This window comes from Neodothiora populina, assembly GCF_041146345.1.
Source record: "Neodothiora populina strain CPC 39397 chromosome Unknown canker_contig_12, whole genome shotgun sequence".
NCBI classification, from domain to species: domain Eukaryota; kingdom Fungi; phylum Ascomycota; class Dothideomycetes; order Dothideales; family Dothioraceae; genus Neodothiora; species Neodothiora populina.
In genome coordinates this window covers 2350230-2369203 of record NW_027191404.1, presented here as the reverse complement: position 1 = coordinate 2369203, position 18974 = coordinate 2350230, and the positions used below count along the sequence as shown (strand labels likewise).

The 18974-nt window shown below is 52.2% G+C and overlaps 7 protein-coding genes across 9 annotated transcripts; 5 read left to right on the top strand and 2 right to left on the bottom strand.

Moving 5' to 3' along the window:
• Positions 1 to 168: 168 nt before the first annotated feature.
• On the top strand, positions 169 to 4786 carry AAFC00_001472 (uncharacterized protein; the record flags this gene model as incomplete). 2 transcript variants are annotated; one of them, XM_069340666.1, is made up of 3 exons in its annotated part: positions 169 to 1521; positions 1578 to 4051; positions 4102 to 4786. In XM_069340666.1, 3 exons carry the CDS (start codon positions 169 to 171, stop codon positions 4784 to 4786), a joined length of 4512 nt encoding a protein of 1503 aa, XP_069204137.1. The 2 variants fall into 2 exon arrangements, with proteins under 2 accessions (XP_069204137.1, XP_069204136.1); XM_069340665.1 differs by having other exon boundaries at positions 286 to 1521.
• Positions 4787 to 5939: 1153 nt separating this feature from the next.
• Positions 5940 to 8192, top strand: AAFC00_001471 (uncharacterized protein; the record flags this gene model as incomplete). 2 transcript variants are annotated; one of them, XM_069340664.1, is made up of 2 exons in its annotated part: positions 5940 to 6113; positions 6171 to 8192. In XM_069340664.1, 2 exons carry the CDS (start codon positions 5940 to 5942, stop codon positions 8190 to 8192), a joined length of 2196 nt encoding a protein of 731 aa, XP_069204134.1. The 2 variants fall into 2 exon arrangements, with proteins under 2 accessions (XP_069204134.1, XP_069204135.1); XM_069347700.1 differs by having other exon boundaries at positions 6084 to 6113.
• Positions 8193 to 8994: 802 nt separating this feature from the next.
• Positions 8995 to 11745, bottom strand: AAFC00_001470 (uncharacterized protein; the record flags this gene model as incomplete). Its single annotated transcript, XM_069340663.1, has 2 exons — positions 8995 to 11603; positions 11712 to 11745. 2 exons carry the CDS (start codon positions 11743 to 11745, stop codon positions 8995 to 8997), a joined length of 2643 nt encoding a protein of 880 aa, XP_069204133.1.
• Positions 11746 to 12156: 411 nt separating this feature from the next.
• Positions 12157 to 13515, top strand: AAFC00_001469 (uncharacterized protein; the record flags this gene model as incomplete). The annotated part of the gene is made up of 1 exon (XM_069340662.1): positions 12157 to 13515. One exon carries the CDS (start codon positions 12157 to 12159, stop codon positions 13513 to 13515), a length of 1359 nt encoding a protein of 452 aa, XP_069204132.1.
• Positions 13516 to 13977: 462 nt separating this feature from the next.
• AAFC00_001468 (uncharacterized protein) lies at positions 13978 to 15315 on the top strand (the record flags this gene model as incomplete). Its single annotated transcript, XM_069340661.1, has 1 exon — positions 13978 to 15315. One exon carries the CDS (start codon positions 13978 to 13980, stop codon positions 15313 to 15315), a length of 1338 nt encoding a protein of 445 aa, XP_069204131.1.
• Positions 15316 to 15492: 177 nt separating this feature from the next.
• AAFC00_001467 (uncharacterized protein) lies at positions 15493 to 16569 on the bottom strand (the record flags this gene model as incomplete). The annotated part of the gene is made up of 8 exons (XM_069340660.1): positions 15493 to 15568; positions 15629 to 15707; positions 15764 to 15782; positions 15837 to 15883; positions 15937 to 16051; positions 16106 to 16171; positions 16410 to 16457; positions 16534 to 16569. 8 exons carry the CDS (start codon positions 16567 to 16569, stop codon positions 15493 to 15495), a joined length of 486 nt encoding a protein of 161 aa, XP_069204130.1.
• Positions 16570 to 17005: 436 nt separating this feature from the next.
• On the top strand, positions 17006 to 18553 carry AAFC00_001466 (uncharacterized protein; the record flags this gene model as incomplete). The annotated part of the gene is made up of 1 exon (XM_069340659.1): positions 17006 to 18553. One exon carries the CDS (start codon positions 17006 to 17008, stop codon positions 18551 to 18553), a length of 1548 nt encoding a protein of 515 aa, XP_069204129.1.
• Between the last annotated feature and the right edge of the window lie 421 nt (positions 18554 to 18974).

Here is an 18974-nt window from a genome sequence, read left to right as displayed (position 1 = left end):
GTGTTCCATTGATCGCCACCCTCTCTCTCCTCCTCCCTCATCTGCCACATGTCCCTAGGATGGTACCTTGAGCGTATCTTTTATCCGGGTCGCTTCCAGCCAAACAGAAAGCCAGAACTGCCCCGGCGAACCTCTGGCAGATTTGGTGGTACAGGTACATCCTCGACAATGGCGGCCAAGAATGTCACGGGTGCCCTACAGGATGTGGCGCGAAGTAGTGCTGCCTCTGTGAACACATCTGCCATCGCTTCGTCTGTCTCCCAGAGCGATCCAGGCAGATCAACAATGGTGGGACTATTGATAGCACTCGTTACCATCCTGCCCAGCGTTCTGTATTGGATCATCACCTTCACCACCATTACCTTGCCGACATGGATGTTCACTTTGCTGTCCACCAGTCTGACCCTGACCGTGAACATGACCACTCTGCTCCTGATCCTCGTCTTTTTCGTCTCCACTATCAGCTGGATAGTGAGATACAGATTCATGAATTTGTACAGTCGTCTGCCTCCGGAGCCTCAGCGTAAGGAGCCACAGGTCGAGGTCTTTCCCGACACCCAGGAGTCAGACTCCAAGCCAGGTCTGGCAAACTACCTTGACGAATTTCTCAGCGCCATCAAGGTCTTCGGCTACCTCGAGCGTTCCGTCTTCCATGAATTGACCCGCACAATGCAGACCAGAAAGCTGATCGCTGGAGAAACTTTGCTGCTGGATGACGAAAAGGGCTTCTGTCTCGTTGTCGATGGTCTGGTGCAGATCTTTGTCAAGTCTAACAGGTCCAGCGAAGACGATGCTGCGAGCGGAGACGACGAGCCTGAAGAATACTACCCCTTCGACTCTGACGAAGAAAGTGGTGGCAGAGTACACGGGAACCAGGGATATTCGCTTCTGACCGAGGTCAGAAATGGTGCTCCAATGTCTTCGCTGTTTTCCATTCTGTCTCTGTTCACCGAGGATGTCAAGTTGAGACATGACGAAAAGGACGATCTCCCATCTGGTGCGGCCTTCCCCAGCGAGCCACAAAGCGGTGTGGCCACCCCTGGATCAGGCATCCTCAGCCCGGAGCTTATGTCCCCTTTGCGACCCCTGACTCGGGTGAGCTCCTCTACGAGCGTACCGGGTCGTCAGGCTGTGCCACCATTCGCTTTGGACCCAAATACCAACGGACGATCGAGCCAATATCGGAACGACAAGCAGCAGAGGCAGCAGGAGCAATCCGTAAAGAACGCTTCTGCGCATCCAGATATCGTTGCTAGAGCCTCTGTTGACACCACCATTGCTATTATTCCGGCCACCGCCTTCCAGCGCCTCACGAGACTGTATCCCAAAGCAACTGCGCACATTGTCCAAGTAATATTGACGCGGCTCCAGCGTGTCACTCTTGCCACGGGTCATACTTACCTTGGTCTCACCAGTGAGGTACTCCGTACAGAACGATTGATGGACAAATACACTTCTTTCGATCTTCCAGACTTTCTGCGCGGCGACGCCTTACAGCGCCTCAAAGACAAGTTTCGAAAGGTAAGCCACTTGTGACGAACCCGTCGACATGGGAAACCATACTGACAGATTGCCAGGAACAAGAGCGTACAGGCCCGGAAGAGCTCAACAAAGGCATCGCCTTGCACAATCCTCATGCAGGCCAAGCCCGGAAGTCGGGTAACGGCCTGAGGAAAGCAGCAACAATGCGTCAGACATCGACGCCTCGCACTCCACGAGGTGTACCATTCAATCAGGACTCCGTGAATCCGCTCCGACGGACAGATTCCTCTCAATTCTCACAAGGCGACAGGAGCGGAATGAGCGCAGGTGATCTTTTGACAAATACGCAAATGGCTCGAAGCGGCGGTAGGAGAGGTCGTGAGAGCTTTTCACAACCTTTCCAAACCCCGAAGCCACTTGAACGAGACATGAGCAGTCCACTTGCCAGAAGGAATTTCAACCCCTTCGATGCAAGCATATCCCAATTACATCGACAAGAATCCGTCGATGAAGACTCCATGTTTCGCGAATCAATCATCGACTGTATGTATCGAGCGATTGGTCTGACCAACGAGAAAGCGAACTTTGGAAAGACCGATTCAGTGCCTCAATCACCGCGGCTTGTGTCTTACGATTCAAAGCGACAGAAGGCCATCTTCAATAATGCATTTGGCTTTATGGACAGCTTTGATCCTTCTGCAGATGGCGATACTGAGTCCATGACTTCGGCATCCGGTATCAGCAATGCTGGTGGCAATGCAAGCTACCTCGAGGACATCAAAGACGAGGTGGAAATCGTCTTCTTCCCTAAAGGATCGGTGCTGGTGGAGCAAGGCGAAAGAAATCCGGGCCTGTACTATGTCATTGATGGTTTTCTGGACGTCGGTGTCTCTATGGATGAGTCGGAGACGGACCACAGCGTGCTAGATGGACTTGGCGCTTCTGACGATTCACGTCCAAATCTATTCGAGAAGCCGAATGGTGGTCACCAGAATCCGGAGGGTAAGAAGCGGAAGTCCAGATCGAAGTCTCTCTTCATCACGAAGCCTGGCGGACTTGCCGGCTACCTTGGTACCGTCTCATCATACCGGTCCTTCATCGAGGTGACAGCAAAGACTGACGTCTACGTCGGCTTTCTCCCCAGGAAAGTGGTCGAGAAGATTACCGAAAAGTTCCCCATCGTCCTGCTCACGCTTGCAAAGAGATTGACAAATCTCTTGCCAAGGCTTATCCTCCATATTGACTTTGCTCTCGAATGGGTGCAAGTCAATGCCGGACAGGTCATCTACAACCAGAAAGATGAGAGTGATGCTATCTACATTGTGCTCAACGGTCGTCTACGCGCCATACAAGAAGGGGACGATGGCAAGGTGCGAGTGATCGACGAGTACGGCCAAGGAGATAGTGTGGGAGAGCTTGAGGTACTAACAGAGTCTACACGACCTGGCAGTCTGCTTGCCATCCGAGAGACTGAGCTTGCCAAATTTCCCAAGACACTCTTCAACAGTCTGGCCCTGGAGCATCCCGGAATCACAATCAAGATCTCCAAAATCATCGCGACACGAATGCGTGCGTTGATTGAGGACCCCAACCATGAGAATGGCAGAGAACATGGCCGCTTAGCAACCCGTCAGAAGGTGTCTTCGACGACAAATCTGAGGACTATTGCTATCCTTCCAGTCACTGGTGGCGTGCCAGTGGTGGAGTTTGGTAATCGCTTGCTCAACGCGCTCAGTCAGCTTGGCACAACTAACGGGGTCACCTCGTTAAACCAAGCAGCTATCTTGAATCATCTCGGTCGCCATGCCTTCAGCCGAATGGGGAAATTGAAGCTGTCTCAATACTTAGCAGACCTCGAAGAGAAATATGGCATGGTCCTATATGTGGCTGACACTAATGTCAAGTCACCGTGGACAGCAACTTGTGTCAGCCAGGCAGATTGTATCCTGTTGGTGGGTCTGGCGGAAGGCTCCCCTGGGATCGGCGAATATGAGCGCTTTCTGCTCACGACGAAAACGACTGCGAGAAAAGAACTTGTTTTGCTCCATGCTGAAAGATACTGTCCGCCTGGACTGACACGGAAATGGCTACGTAATCGAGTGTGGATCAATGGTAGTCATCACCATATCCAGATGTCGTTCCGCAGTACTGCTGAACCTGTGCATCCACAAGTAAGGCGTTTTGGCACTGCACTCAAGCAAAGAGTGCAAGTCCTGCAAGCAGAAATTCAGAAATACACATCTCGAAAAGTCCGGCAAACGCCCTTGTATTCTGCAGAGACTCCTTTCAAGGGCGACTTCCACCGCCTTGCTCGTAGGCTTTGTGGTAGGTCAGTTGGCCTTGTCCTTGGTGGAGGTGGAGCGAGAGGCATAGCCCACGTAGGCATCATCCGAGCCCTGGAAGAAGCTGGCATTCCGATTGACATTGTTGGTGGTACTTCGATTGGATCTTTTATTGGTGCCCTATACGCATGGGATGCAGATGTTGTTCCTATGTATGGCCGAGCAAAGAAATTCGCAGGGCGCATGGGTAGTATGTGGAGGTTCGCCCTCGACCTCACATATCCTTCGTAAGTCTATCTATATCATGAGCAGGGTCAAAGAAATACTAACTGAACAGGGCTTCCTATACTACTGGCCACGAATTCAACAGAGGCATTTTCAAGACATTCGGCGACTCGCAAATCGAGGACTTCTGGCTTGAATTCTATTGCAACACCACCAATATCAGCAAAAGTAGATCTGAGATACATTCCAGTGGATACGTCTGGCGCTATGTCCGTGCGTCCATGTCTCTGGCAGGTCTGATCCCACCACTTTGCGACGAAGGAAACATGCTCCTGGACGGCGGTTACATTGACAATCTCACGGTTGCGCATATGAAGTCTCTCGGAGCGGACGTCATCTTTGCCGTAGACGTGGGTGCTATCGATGACGACGTTCCTCAAGAATACGGAGACTCACTCTCGGGCTTCTGGGCTTCTGTCAATCGCTGGAACCCATTCTCTGCCTTCCCCAATCCACCGACTCTATCCGAGATTCAGGCGCGCTTAGCCTATGTGTCAAGCGTCGATGCTCTCGAGAGAGCCAAAGTCACACCCGGCTGCAGATATATGCGTCCACCAATCGACCCCTACGGTACCCTGGAGTTCGGAAAGTTCGACGAGATCTACGATGTCGGCTATAAATATGGTAAAGAGTTTTTGAACGAACTGAGGGAAAAGGGTATCCTCCCCGTCATGGAGGAGACCGAAGAGAAGAAGAACCTACGGCGGACGATGGCGCCACGTAGGGCAAGCATTTAGAGCACTGTGGAGCAACACAATATGTGCTGTCAGGTCGTTAAGTTGACTTTGACTGAGTCTACTTGAACAGGATAAGCCATGGACACCTTGGCTTTTATAGACCCGCCACCGAATGATTCGCTACCTAACATAAGCCGACCAGAAGCAATCAAGGATAGATGTTAGGAGCTATAGAGGATGTATTAAACCCCCTTCATCCCAGCCTCAGTGACGTGGCATTGTAAGAGACGCATGACTAGTGTTCATATTCACCCAGCACACGACACTTCTGTCAACTCAACCTGACATGTGATGGACAGGGTGATGATATATCACTGAGTCTACCAAGTCGGCCGCAGCGGTGCTGAAAGTCCACTGCAGTCAAATGATGACAGTAGCCGTCATTGTCACAGACCGGTAATTCTCTCACATCCAACAGTCACTCCCTTACTGACCTCGTATAGACATCTGTGTCACAATAATGATACTGTTCTTGAGGCTGGCCTCATCTTTCACATGGAATAACTCTGCCATGGGGCACGAGATACCCTTGATCTGGTGCTCAAGGCTTAGGCACGACAAAGGTGTTGAGTGATTGTCACACCGTGTGGTGTATGGGAAGAGACAGGCGGTGCAATGAAGACATGTCTCATGGACTCGACGAACGCCTCACTTCATGAGGCGATTTTGTATGAGTAAGAGGTGACTCTACGTCATCACATGATCTTTAGGGGGCAAGCATCAACTCATGTGTCAAGGCTAATCTGTTCAGTATATGAGGGAGAATACAGATGGGTCTTTTATGACTACTGCAACATCGCCGCCGAGGATGGAGGGCGTGTCGTTGCCTGAAAAAATTCTCACGTCTGTTGTTTTGATAAACTTCACTTCGCACGTCTCCCACTTCGCTTTGCTTCACTACGTCTGTCTGTTTGTTGATCGATCCGCACACTCACATCAAAGTGATAACGTTTGCTTCAAGACTTTCTTGAGCAGAAGCGAGTCGGCTTTTTGATACGTCGGTGAAGCACATTGGTAAGTGACACGGCTGTCATGGGCATATGATAGTCTGCTCTTACCTTTACTGAAGCTGTAGCAAAGGGATAAAACACGTCGCTTTCTCAATACTTTGCGTTCTTTCGCAGAATACCAACCCTCATTAGGATCCCTCAAGATGTCAAGCGTACAGCCAAGGATCTTGCCGGACCGAGGTCCAGGCACTCCTTCCATGTTAGATCGCTACTGTGATCTCATGATTGTCAATGGTAATTTCGTGTGGAGGGGACATACAGTCATGATCGAGGAATTATCACCTCATATGGCAGGCTCGATCGACGATGAGTCCGAGGTAGGTTCTTACCCTTTTTGAAGGCCTGGAAGCTTCGTTCACTAACCTCAGCTATAGGACCAGGAGACACGGGTATTACGCATTTCGGACGACATCGACATAGCAACGACTCATCGCATCGTTCACTTTTGCTACAACATGCCCTTTGCCGTTGAGGATCATTACATCTACGTCTACAAGATGACCGATGAGATGTTATCGCGTTATGTTCCTCCTGGCAAACAGAATGATAGTCTTTACCTCATCTTCGGCGACAAAGATGAATTTGGCGTGAGCCTTGATGGTGACTCCAGCAACGGCCTCGAATGGCTCGACAAGGTTCAACTTGAGTGCCCAGAAGACATTCCGAATGAGAAGTTCAGGGCGCTCTTCACCCACCATCGTCTGCTTAAGGCTGCCGCGAGCTTTAAGATCCCAAACCTGAGAACTTTCGCAATCACTCAATTCAGTCATCACCTGTACGCCTGTACTCGAGCATTTGGCTTCTACGAATTCCTGCGTATTGCGATCAAGACCACTAGACCAAGACTGCTTACTGACGATGGTTGTCGTCTGATTGCCCATGAGTGCGCTCTGAACATCGTAGAGCTCTTACTCGCTGACGATTTCACTGCTTTGCTGCAAGAATTTCCCGACTTTACTGTCATGCTTCTCCATGCAGTCGTTGAAATCTACGACCCAGAACCGCTCTCGGCTGAGTTCAGAGCCAAGCACGTGAACGTTCCTCCCATGACAGAAGATCCTATTCCCCTTGGCGAGGCAAGTCTTGAGAAACATCGCCTCTTGGTCAGGTTTGCTGCGGCAAACACCAGGAAGTTGGCTCTCGAGAAGGAAGTCAGAGATCTGAAGAGTCAGATCAATGTGATGAAGCAGAATGAAGGTGCGGCTGTGAAATCGACTCCTGCTACCGCCGCCCAAGAGAGAGCTGCGTCTGAAGTGGTTTCTCTCAAAAAGTACATTGAGGACCAGCGTCTTCGTCGTCAAGAAGAGACAAGTGCGGCCGAGAAGGTGTATAGACGGAACTGTGAACAAGCTGCCGCATGTGTGGAAGAGACTCTTAAGTTTTCTGTCAAGAAGGCTATCGAAGAGACCGAGCGGAGATGTCAGACACAGATTTTCGAGCAGGCCCAGCGAAGAATCCACTCTCGGAACTACAGTCAGGATCTTGTAGGCCCGGGCAAGGCAACTGGCAGTACAGACCGGAAGGCTCTATCTGAGAACCTTCAGGAGAAAGTCACAAAGATGACTGCTCAGCTTGCTGTAGCTAACAGACGTACCGCTACAGACAGCGTCAAGGTCTCTCACGGAGGTCCAGAGACGTTCCTCCAAAAGGTCGTTAGAGACCATGAAAAGGGTCGGTACGCAGCCGGAAAGACCTCATCTGACCCCATGAGCCCATTGTCGTCGGCAGCCTCTATCACATCAGGACTGATGTCTCCATCCGTGGGTGGACCTAAGCCCACACCAGTCACTACCACTGACGCCGAAAATACCATAATCAGGGTGAATGCTGGGGACGCGATCCCCAATCCTTTGAGGGCCGAAGCAGACAAAGCTTCGATCAATGTAGCAAGCGTCTCGCCTCATCGCATTGCGAAGCTACATGATGAAATTCGCAGACTTACAGCCGAAAACGCCCGGTTGCACAGAGAGATGAAGAAGCCTGAGACTCTCGGAAGCAGTCAACAGACGGGCCAGAACCAGTCGAACACCGCCGTCGCTCGCAACCTGACCCCTCAACGCCCTTCCCCAGCTTTCGCGACCCGTCCTCCTGTATACGACGGCAACATGGGAGCAGGAAATTGGCCCGTCCCAACTCGCAATGCTGGATCCGATCAGCCAGTCCGTAACAACCGCGGCGGGCCCCCACCCCTGCAGGCACACAATATTCCGCACAAGTCCCGCGTCATCCTCGACGCGTTGAAGGATGTGTCTCTGGATATTCGCAGCTGCAACAACATGGAGTGCTGCGCTCCCTTTCCAGTTTCCTTCCGCGGCGTCACTGAAGATGTCAATTCTCGTTTCTTGATCCTCAAATGTACCGAGTGTCTTATCGAGGTTCATCGATGGGAGCTCTGATGGCTGCTGGCGAGATCATGGCGGTTCGTCGTAGCTCATGCCTCCCCTTGTCCATCCAATCTGGCTTCAAGACGAGGTTTTCCCTTTTTCTTTACATTTCCTTTCGCACCGCTAGCACCTTTGAGTAGTCAAGGCTGCTCTATATTCCATCTGTTCCTCTGGAGAGGCTTGAAGATGGCTATGAGAATGGTTTGCCAGATAGGTAGCGAACAAGCTTCAGACCGACAGACAGGAGATTTTATGTCGAACCGAAGTTAACGAGTCCTCGAAGGCACATGTATTACAACCCCCTCAGTAGAAGCGAGAAGGAATACAGAAAATCACAATCAGATCAGAATTACGTGGCCTTTTTCCCATACACGACACCAGATGTGTGTGCCTGTCTCAGATGGTTGCGCAAAGGTAAATCATAACAAGAGATTGGGTTATCGACCAATGTCATTCGGAAGTTATCTCATGATGCTCTTGATAATTATACAAAACGTGTGTACTAATGTAAGTAAAAATACACAAAAGGTAAAGGATACAGTGCTGGTCCTATCATCCCCCGTTTCCTTCCTCTTCCTCAGGTAAAAGAAAGACTTTCATGAAAAGAGGTACTAGCTAGACGAACCCGTCAAGCGCTACCTACCTAGTTTCGAACAGGGCTTCTGTTCTTGCTCTGCCGAGCGACAGAAGAGTAAGTACCAAACTCCGAGCCCAAGAAAGGGGGGGGGGGGCTAGAAGAAGAAAAAGTGTCTGTCGGCACTGCGATCGACTCAGAGAAAAAAAAGAGAAAAAGAGAAACAAGAAACAGCTAAGCTCAAAAGATATCCAAATCATCATCACTGCTATCGGGCGCCTGCGTCACGATGACTCTGCCTTTTGCATCTCTCCTGACGTCCGCTGCCGCGAAGTCGGTGTTGTTGTTGTTGTTGTTGTCCTTTGCACTAGCGGCTGCTACAGCAGCGACAGCGACAGCACCGCCGAGACTGTCCCTGCCTGGCTCTCGCACGCCTTTGCCTTCGAGGTCGAATCGCGCTCGTTTGCGGGGGCTGGCGCTTCGGCTGCTTCGCGTGTTACTGGCGATGGCGGTGCAGGCGGGTTGGTCTTGTTGCGTCTGTCGTCGTTGTTTTTCATGTGTTGACCTGTCTGCGGCAGCAGCAACGGAGAAATGCAGATTCGTCTGGCCCTTCTCGGGAGATGCAGGGACAGGAGGAGGCGCACCATAGCCTAAGCGTCTATTCGCGCCGCCCCAGCCCATTGCTTCTGTGCTGCCGCCTGTTGTCCGGATTCGCGGCGATGGGGCGACGGTCGATTGAGACGAAGAGGGCTGGAAGGCACGTTTGCGCGGTCGTGTCGGGCGAGATAGGTCTACGTCTGCGGCTTTCTTGGAGAGGAGGCCTAGGGCTTCTGGGTCGAGGTCGTGGTCGTAGGCGTTGGGTCTGTCTATTGTTGTTGCTGATGAGCTGGTGGTAGATGTGGTTGTTTTGGGGGGTTTGTTCTTGTCCGATGGGTTGGTTGAGGAAGAAGCGGCGGCAGAGGAGGCTTGGAGATACTCTGCGCCCATGCCGTTGCCTAATCTACCTAATTTCTCTCCGAGGATACGCTCTTTTTCTCTTGCTTTCAGTCGTTTCCTCATGGCCTCGGCTTTGCCTAGATCTTCGGCGTCGAGTAGTTTTGCTGCCGAAAGTCCACCTCTGCCGCCCATGTAGAACTGACCTCCGCTCTCGTAGTCTTTCCTCAAGCCGGACGGATGTTCACCGGGACGACGGCTGTTGGGCTTGAACGAGGCGTTGCCTGTGGGACGGTACATGGAATTAACCTCCATTCTGCTCTTGCGAGTCTTTTCGACGGCGAGTTCGACGTGGTATTCACAAAATTGCGATTTTCGCTTGTTGACCCAGCTCCCGCATTCTTTGCCATCCTTCTTGATACTCTTACAGAAGCCTAGATCACGGGCGTTGCCGATCTCGAGGATGCTGTCGTCCGAACTCCCCAGCTTGAGGCTGAAGCGGCCATTGTGCTGGTTTGCCTTGGGAGGCATGATGAGTGGGTTGAGAATGGCAACGAGAGTGCCTGGCGTCAGTTTCCAGAAACGCGTAAAGGCGGTGTCGAACAGAAACAAATCAACTTCCCACTTGAGATCGGTCAGGGTCAAGACCATGAATTTGTTCCGCGGGTTGATCTCCTCTTGGAGGTCTGGCTCGGCATTGGAGGTGGTCTGGTGCTTTGCTTTGGTGGTGTAAGGGGAAGACTTGGAGGCTATGATGGCAAGGACGACATAGTCGGACTCGCAGTCTGGCGGGTCGTAAAGTGGTGCCTTGACTTCTTTCAGCAGGCGAGGCAGTGTATAAAGTTCTTTGCCGTCCAGTCCGCGGACGAGATCGGTATGAGGCATGGTCCGACGCGAGAGGTGCAGGGCAGAGAAAGACTCGAAAGCAGACCCATCTTCGGACGGCTCGGTGGACTTGCCTTCGGAGTCACCATCGATGTGCGAAAAGCGACTGGATGGCGGGAGGGCCGAGGCAGGAGTGGTTCGTGTTCTCGTGACAAAAGGACTGTCTAAGGTTGAGCCGGCGTCTGAAGAGAAGGAGAGTGGTTTGCGGAACAAAGGTGGTCTCTGGGCATCAGAAGAGGAAGAAGAGGGCGGAGGAGTGGCCCTTGAAGTGGCACTGCTCGAAGGTCGCGACAGAGGAGGATGAGGCAGTGCAAAGCCTCTAGATCTGGCTTGTTGTATTCGGTCTTGCTTGGCCTCCTGCTCCTCGTTGGACAGACGAGTTGCGGCAATACGTTCGCTGAAACTCGGAGCTGGCTTCGCGTCGGTGAAGGCCCCAGACGTGCTTGAGTGTGCTCCTGGCCGTGCGCGCTTCAGAGAAACATCCTTGGCCTTGAGGCCTTTGTCGATGCCCAGGAGGACACGAGCTGGGGAAGTGTGTTGTTTGGGCAGGTCTGGAGGAGGCATGCGGTCCTTGACGGGCGAAACGGGGATCTCAACTCCCGGCCTGACATCGAGTGAAGACAACTTGATCCTCTTTCTTGGAGATGCAGGCAGCGAGGAAGATGAGACATCGTTATTGTGATCATTGGATGCGCTGGACTGTTTTCTTTTGTTTTGTAACTTCTTCAACTTCAACTTGGCCTCGATCGCCTGCAACTTGAGACGCAGCATCTCCTCGTCCTCATCATCGTCGTTGTCGTCTTCATCGTCATCGGCAGCTCTGTTACGACCATCCTCATCATCGGACATGTTCTGCAGAGCTTGCAATGCCCTTGAAGTAGTGACTGGTTTGCCACGAGGGGACGGCGAAGCATCTCGACGGGAGAACCTGTCGTGGTGTTCTTCCCATCTCTTGCGTCCACTCGGAGAGCTTAGCAGAGCTTCATACGGAGATTTTGGCGGCCAATTGGCATTGTTCTTGTCAGGCGAGACTGTGAGTCATGTGTCAGGACAATTGTTCCACGAAAAAGCGCCCCCATCCGGAGAAGCACGGGTGGGAATAAATTAACTGAATGTAACAATGATGCATGCATACATACCTTTGGCATTCGGAGATGCCCTTGCGATGACCATGATTATTGCCTGTCTCTACAGTATATACACTTGGTCATGGGCGGGTTCGGTCATTCCCTGGCCTCAGACTTGCGACACAGGACACATGGATAAGGCGAATAAACACGAATGAACAGACTATACAAGGACCTGAAGGAACAGCTATTTCATGCATACGGTCGTACTCACTCTTTACTCCATCTCTCCTTGCACTCTGCACTCCCTGCATGCGCCTGTGAAACTCAACAAACCCCGGCCGTTCGGGGAATGTTTAGCCGAGTCTGTCGCGTTGTTGTCTGCTTCTTGGCGCGTTTCTTCGCGTCGTCCCGGTATCCAAATCGCGCCTTTGGGAAATGTAATTGATTTGTTCGAGCAGTCGATTACTGATATCAGCTATACTATACTATCCGACCAGAAACCTGCTGACTCAATATGAAGACGAGGACAACGAGAACAGCAGCGACCAAATCTGATAAAGTGGCAGAAGAAGCACAAGACCAATCCAAGACCCTCGCGCCGTCCACTTCCAATCCGCCTACACTGTTCATTCTGCCGGACAACACTTCTCCCGATGCGCGCATCATCACTCTTCCCAATTCTGCAGCCAGAACACCATCCAGATACTTCTTTTGTCCCGAGAAAGGCATCTATGAATTCACGAAGATAGCCACACCCAAGCAGTCTCCCAGCAGTTGGCTACTGGCTCCTCCAAGGACAGAAGAGCATTCAAACGGCGCTGACAACGCGATCGAAGATGTAGCCACAACACATCCACCTGCAAATACGACCACCGGTGCCACGGAATCCGACTTGACCAGGGGATATGTGATTCAAGACGCGAATCTGCTGGTTGCAACACCCCTTGATCCTCTGTTTGTGTTGTTGCCAGCCCTGATCCCCAAGGCCGGAGAGACGCGACAATTGTTCCTGTCCATCGACGACCATCTCGATGCTCTAGCAGAGAACTCGAAACACCTCAGGCATCTGATCCGGTCGGACTTGTTGCGTCGTACCTTTAAGCGCCGTGCACAGGCGGTATGCGACAACGTAGACGCCGGTGACGAGAAAATGTATCGCTTGTCTCATGACAAGCTCCTGGCTGAGCTACAGAAGAAGGCGAACAGGATGGCAGCGAACGGACTGCCTGCTTCACTGGAAGAACATTTTGTACAAGAGCCCCTGAAGCTACCGATGATGGCTATCTTGACAGAAGAAAGCATGCAAACTTGGCAGCCCGAGAACGATGACTCTTCAACGCCGGTATTAGACAGTCAAAGCACAGCCGAATCCACGACTACCCCGCCACTCAAGACCCAGGACTCGAATGTGTCTGTGTTGACAGAGGCAACCTCGGTCGAGGCGAACCCTGGGGCTCGAGAAGCGTCTGCGCCTGAAGAGATCATACGTCTCTTGCGCCTACGGACAGCATTGAATTTCATCTTCTCCTCATACCTACCTGCGGAACTACGACGAACCCTCAACACCACTCTGTCGTCCCCCGAGTCTCCAACTAATTTTCAGCCGCTGGACGCTCATCTCGAGAAGATCGCGAGTCTCAAGAGAGAACAACAGGCGCTACGCTCACTCTCGGACAACATCAGTCGAAAACGCAGCGGCTTTGACGATGAAGGGGCAGAAGAAGCAAGACAAGCCAAGCGCTTGAAAAAGGAGGAGGAGGAAAAGGCGAAGAAGAATGTGTCCAGGGGAGTCAAGGCGCTCGCGAAAGCCGATACCTCGGGCATGAAGAAGCTGAGCTCTTTCTTTACGAAAGCGCCAGCGAAAAAGAAGTAGTGGGAAGCAGCAACCATACGAACGAAAAGAAATGCTGGCAGAAGATTGCACTAATTACTGCTTTCGCGATACGAATGGTATTTGTATTATCGTAACCTGATCTTCATCATGTCAGCGCCGTCATAGCAGAAGAGACCCTGTACTCCGTATAGGACGGTCACATCGTCTTCCCTTTCCAGTCCCAAGACATATATATATACATGCTTTGATGAATGGCAATAGTACAGTATAAAGCAAGTCGGCAAAAGGACGTATAACCATAAAGTGATGTCGACCAAAAAGCAACGTGATTGGTCAGAGGCCACTGCGGGCCCGCGATAATCGGTCTTCGGGATCAACTATCGCCGCGATAAGACAAAAGCTTCCTAGATAAATAATTATTCGTTTCGACCAGGTTGTCCAAGAAAAAGGTTATAATTATATAAATCGTGTATCAGAGAAACAAGGAAAAAAAGAAGAACAATGGCCGACCAAGACGCCCCAACGGACAAAATCCACTGCCGAATCGACTACGAAGACAGCTACGTGCAACCGCTGATTCAATCCGCCATGACCTCGCGCCTCGGATCCCACTCGATCCCCATAACCTCTCTGTCACCAGACAACCTCCCCTCCGGCGCAAGAGTCCTACAATGGAAACAATACGAATCTCTCGACCTCGACCGCGCAATGACGCACCCAGACACGAACATGATCAACTCGTACATCATCCGCAAAGCGCTGATCCGCAAACACTACCTGTCCAACACCGTGTCGCACTGGGCGTCGAAGCACCCGGAGTCGACGCTGCCGAAGCACATGCAGCCGGGCGTAGAGTTTGAGCTGGACTTTGCCGAGTTTCTGGATGATGCGCTGGTCGAGGCGTGGGAGTTGCGCGAGGCGTTTGAGAGGAACGAGGCGCTGGATGCGAAAGATAGAGAGTGGTGGATTCTGAAGCCTGGCATGAGTGATCGCGGACAGGGCATCAGGCTGTTCAGCACCGAGGACGAATTGACTGCGATCTTCGAGGCGTGGGATCCGCCGTCTGATGACGAAGACGAAGACGACGAAGCCGCTCACTCATGTGACGAGAACGAACCGCAGGCGCAGCAGCAGCAGAAAGACGACGACAACAGAGACAGCGGAATCATCACCTCGCAGCTCCGCCACTTCATAGCCCAACCCTACATCCACCCGCCGCTCCTGCTGACCTCGCCCACATTCCCCTCGGCGAACCGCAAATTCCACATCCGCGTCTACGTGCTCGCCGGCGGCGCGCTACGCGTCCACGTCTACAAGCCCATGCTCGCCCTCTTCGCAGGCGAAGCCTACACGCCGCCCTGGGAGTCCGCGTCTGGAGACCCCAACGACGAGCTCAGCGGACACTTGACGAACACATGCATGCAGAGCGGCGAGCGCGAGGGCAGCGTGCACGCGTTCTGGGCGCTGCCGGACGACGTGCCGGGGCTCGCCAAGGACTGGAAACAGAGCGTGTTTGCGCACATCTGTCGCGTCACGGGCGAGGTGTTCGAGGCTGCTGCCCGCGGCATGATGGTGCATTTCCAGCCGTTGCCGAATGCGTTTGAGGTGTTTGGCGTGGATTTCTTGGTTGATGCACAGGGTCTGCCGTCGTTGTTGGAGGTCAATGCCTTTCCGGACTTCGCGCAGACGGGTAGTGACTTGAATCATGTTATCGAGGGGTTGTTTGAGGAGGTCGTGGATGTGGCCGTCAAGCCTTTCTTTGGACTTGCTTCTGCTGATGCTGATGCTGAAAGCACGAGGATGGTCAAGGTTCTTGATATTGATCTTGGACGCAGATAATGGACTTTTTACGATATGGTTGCCATTGTCTATCTGGGTTTACACGACGATATATACACCCGCCCTGACGAAGCATGATGACCCAACGAAAGGCTCAGCTACAAGCAAATGGGAACAACGAGTTTCCGACTGCTCGTCTAATGATGCGAGAAGAAGATGCTCCATCTATCTGGTCCTTCACGAAGGCTTTTGAGGCCTGGGAGACAATTCGTCGACGATGTTCTGAGGGTCCTTCCACGCGAGTGAGACGAATCTGACGACCTGTCAGCACGACTCCAGGGCTAAAACAAAACAAAAAGACCGGGTCACTCACTTGGTGTGGCTTCCTCGGGCGACCAATTCATCATTGCTATTGGTGAACCTGATTGACGTGTAGGCCAACGTCTTGCCGACTATTCGCATATCATTGGCCACTTCCATTCCCCTTGACTCTGGACTTGCAACGTACATTTGTCACACGTGGCTTCCTGCATACTTTGTTAGTCTCCGGGATCTAGGAACAAGGTGCGTCGAGTACTCACAGCTCTGATGATATCTCCAATCTTTCCTCCTGAGTTGAGATACGTCACTGGAAAGGGCATCAGCCAATTTCGAGCGCGAAAAGAAGAAAGCGAGATCTACCATTGAGGTCGGTCGATACACCAGTGGCATAGAGACCCTTCGAGGCAACGGCGAGCGAACCGCCGAGATCGACCATGCTGGCGATGGTGCCACCGTGGAGTATGCCGAGGCGGTTCTGTCTGGCGTCAAGACCTGGACGTGAGAAGGGTGGACGAAAAGCAGCACTCACTGTGTGGTGCTGCTCAATTGGAAGCTCAAAGTTGACTACACCTGGAGTAGCGCCCGTGACTCGGAGCTGAAAGGACAGGAGAGGTTAGTGAGTGTGCGAATCAGATTGTCTGCTCCCAAGTCTAGGGCAAACATGGTTCGTATCGCTATGCATTCAAATAAATTCAGCAGCAAACGACTCTATAGAAAGACACATAGATGTGAATAAATCCGAGTCAACATACCCCATTCAAGAGTCTTTAGGCAATTGAAACATTGATCAGTATGCCGTGACTTTATCCATTGAGACTCATACAAGAAGACACCAAGTACCTAGGTTCAAGACCGGAGCTGGCTCGGAAAGATTCCCAGACCTGGTAAAAGAAAGCACAGCATCAGCACCTGTTTAGACAAGCCGGTGACCGAGGCAGAGTGACGATGACGACCAACACTTCTCACGAATGGTAGGCACTTTTGTGAAGCCATGATGACGGTGATGGTTCAAGGCTAGACTTGAGGAACAATGAGAAGTAAATGAGTCCAGAAGGATGTGCAAGAAATGGACTTTGAAGCAAGATACCTCAGAGAGGATAAACGAATAGGTACCCAGTGGTATACAGCTGGAACAGACAGAGCCAGGGTCCACAGTCAGGTCCGTGCCTGGAGTCTGAAAGCAGCCGATGAGATGACCGAGTGAGTGACGTCCCGCCCGGGGAAGGAAGGAGCGAAAGTCAACTCAGAAGTCGGAAGTGGAATATCATCACGAACTCACAGGAAATGCCGTCTTGACCCAAATGGCCCACCACTCTTTTGTCACTCTCTTCTTCCTCACGCCGCCATTCCGGGCGCATCGACTGCCGCCGTCACTGCTGCTGCCTGGTCAAGGCTGAAAGAGAAGCAGAACAAGACAAGACAAGACACAATGTCAATGGCCTCGCAGCGAGTGCTCGATTATCTCGAGGCTCAGCCCGGGATAATCTTCAACAAACTATACCAGCAGCCCTCGACTGCGCTGGCCATCTTCCGCCGCATGTTGCCTCATCTGGCCAAGAACATGGTCATGGCGATGCTGTACATGCCCATCCCTCTGTCTGCCTCGGATCTGGATGCCTGGATCAAGGCCGACAGCGAGAGCACCCGCTCGCGCGACCAGTCTCTGAACATCCTGCTGCGCCTCAAGGTCCTAGAAGAGACTCGCAACGACAAGGGCAGACAGGCATACGTGCTGTCCAAGGCCTTCACAAAGTCCCTGCGCCTCGCCTTGACTGGCGGAGGCAACCATCGGTCTTTCGGCGTTGCGAGCGACACCCCAGACGAAGAGGACGTCAGCGTTGATTTCCTGGATACTTTTGCACGAGAGCAGTGGGAGGCAATCCTCTATTTTGTTGTCGGAAGCGCAGACTCGGGCCTCGCGGGCAACGTCAACATCAGTCCTGGAACGAAACAGCTGCTCGAAAGAGGCGGCTTCGTGCACATTCACGGCAAGAGAGCAAACATCACACAGACGGGCTTTTCTTTCTTGCTGCAAGAAGTCAACGCGCAGATATGGACTCTGCTTATCGAGTACCTGAGGCTTGCCGAGACGCTTCAGATGGACTCTGTCGACGTCTTGTCGTTTCTCTTCACTCTCGGATCATTGGAGCTGGGCGTGTCATATTCCACCGACAACCTCACCCCGACCCAACACCACATGTTGGACGACCTGGCAGACTTTGGTATAATCTATCGCCGAACGCCACAGAGCAGCCGCTACTACCCGACCCGTCTGGCAACAACTCTGACCTCGGACTCGCCTGCCCTGACGAATTCATCGCTGACCAGCACGACCGTATCCTCGACAAACCCGGACTCTTCCTCAACAACAGCAGCATCAACCACAAAGTCCAAACCCACCCCCCAAACCACCGCCTCCACAAACCCCACCCCCTCGGACACAGAAAAGGGCTACATAATCGTCGAAACCAACTACCGCATCTACGCCTACACCTCCTCACCCCTACTGATCTCCATCCTCTCCCTGTTCGCGAACCTCAAAACCCGCTTTCCCAACATGTTGACCGCAACGCTCACCAAATCCTCGATCCAATCCGCCATCTCAGCCGGCATAACCGCCAACCAAATAATCGAATACCTGACCACCCAAGCCCACCCCGTGCTCCGCAAGCAACGCCCCATATTACCTCCAACAGTCGTCGACCAGATCCGCCTCTGGCAGCTCGAAGGCGAGCGCATGGCCGCCACCCCGGGCTACTTGATCCGCGAAATGGCGACGCGCGACGAATACCAAAAGGCGGTGCTGCATGCGGACACGATCGGCGTGCTGGTGTGGAAGAGCGATGAGAAGATGTGGTTCTTTGTCACAAAGTTCGATCAGATGCAGCATTATTTCAGGGCGATTGCGCAGCGCAAGAAGGAGGCTTCTTCTGGAGGGGATGTTGCTGGGGCGAGCACACCGAGTGGTGGACGATGAGTTGTGTTGAGTCGTTTCATATGCTGATTCAAGGCTTGAGGAGGGGAGGAAATCATTAGATGGAGGAAATGTCTTTTACCCTTACGTTTGGCACGAAAAGAAAAAGAAGAAAACCCCCTCGGAACAGACTACTTCTATCTGACTCACGGAAAACAAATCAACAATAAAAAACACACAACAAAGTCACAGGAAATGCTCAGAATTATCCATTTCCCTAATGACGACAATCATAGAACGACTGCCAGCTATGTGACCACAACTAGGATTCATCGACTACATGGGCCATTGTCGTTTTCAGTCGGATATGTGTTATGCATGTTCATACAATGTCGCACTTTTATGAGGGACACACTCAGCAATACCGACCTCGACGATAATCACCCATCTCTGTCCGGCCATCGACAAGTCTTCCTCCTCTCGT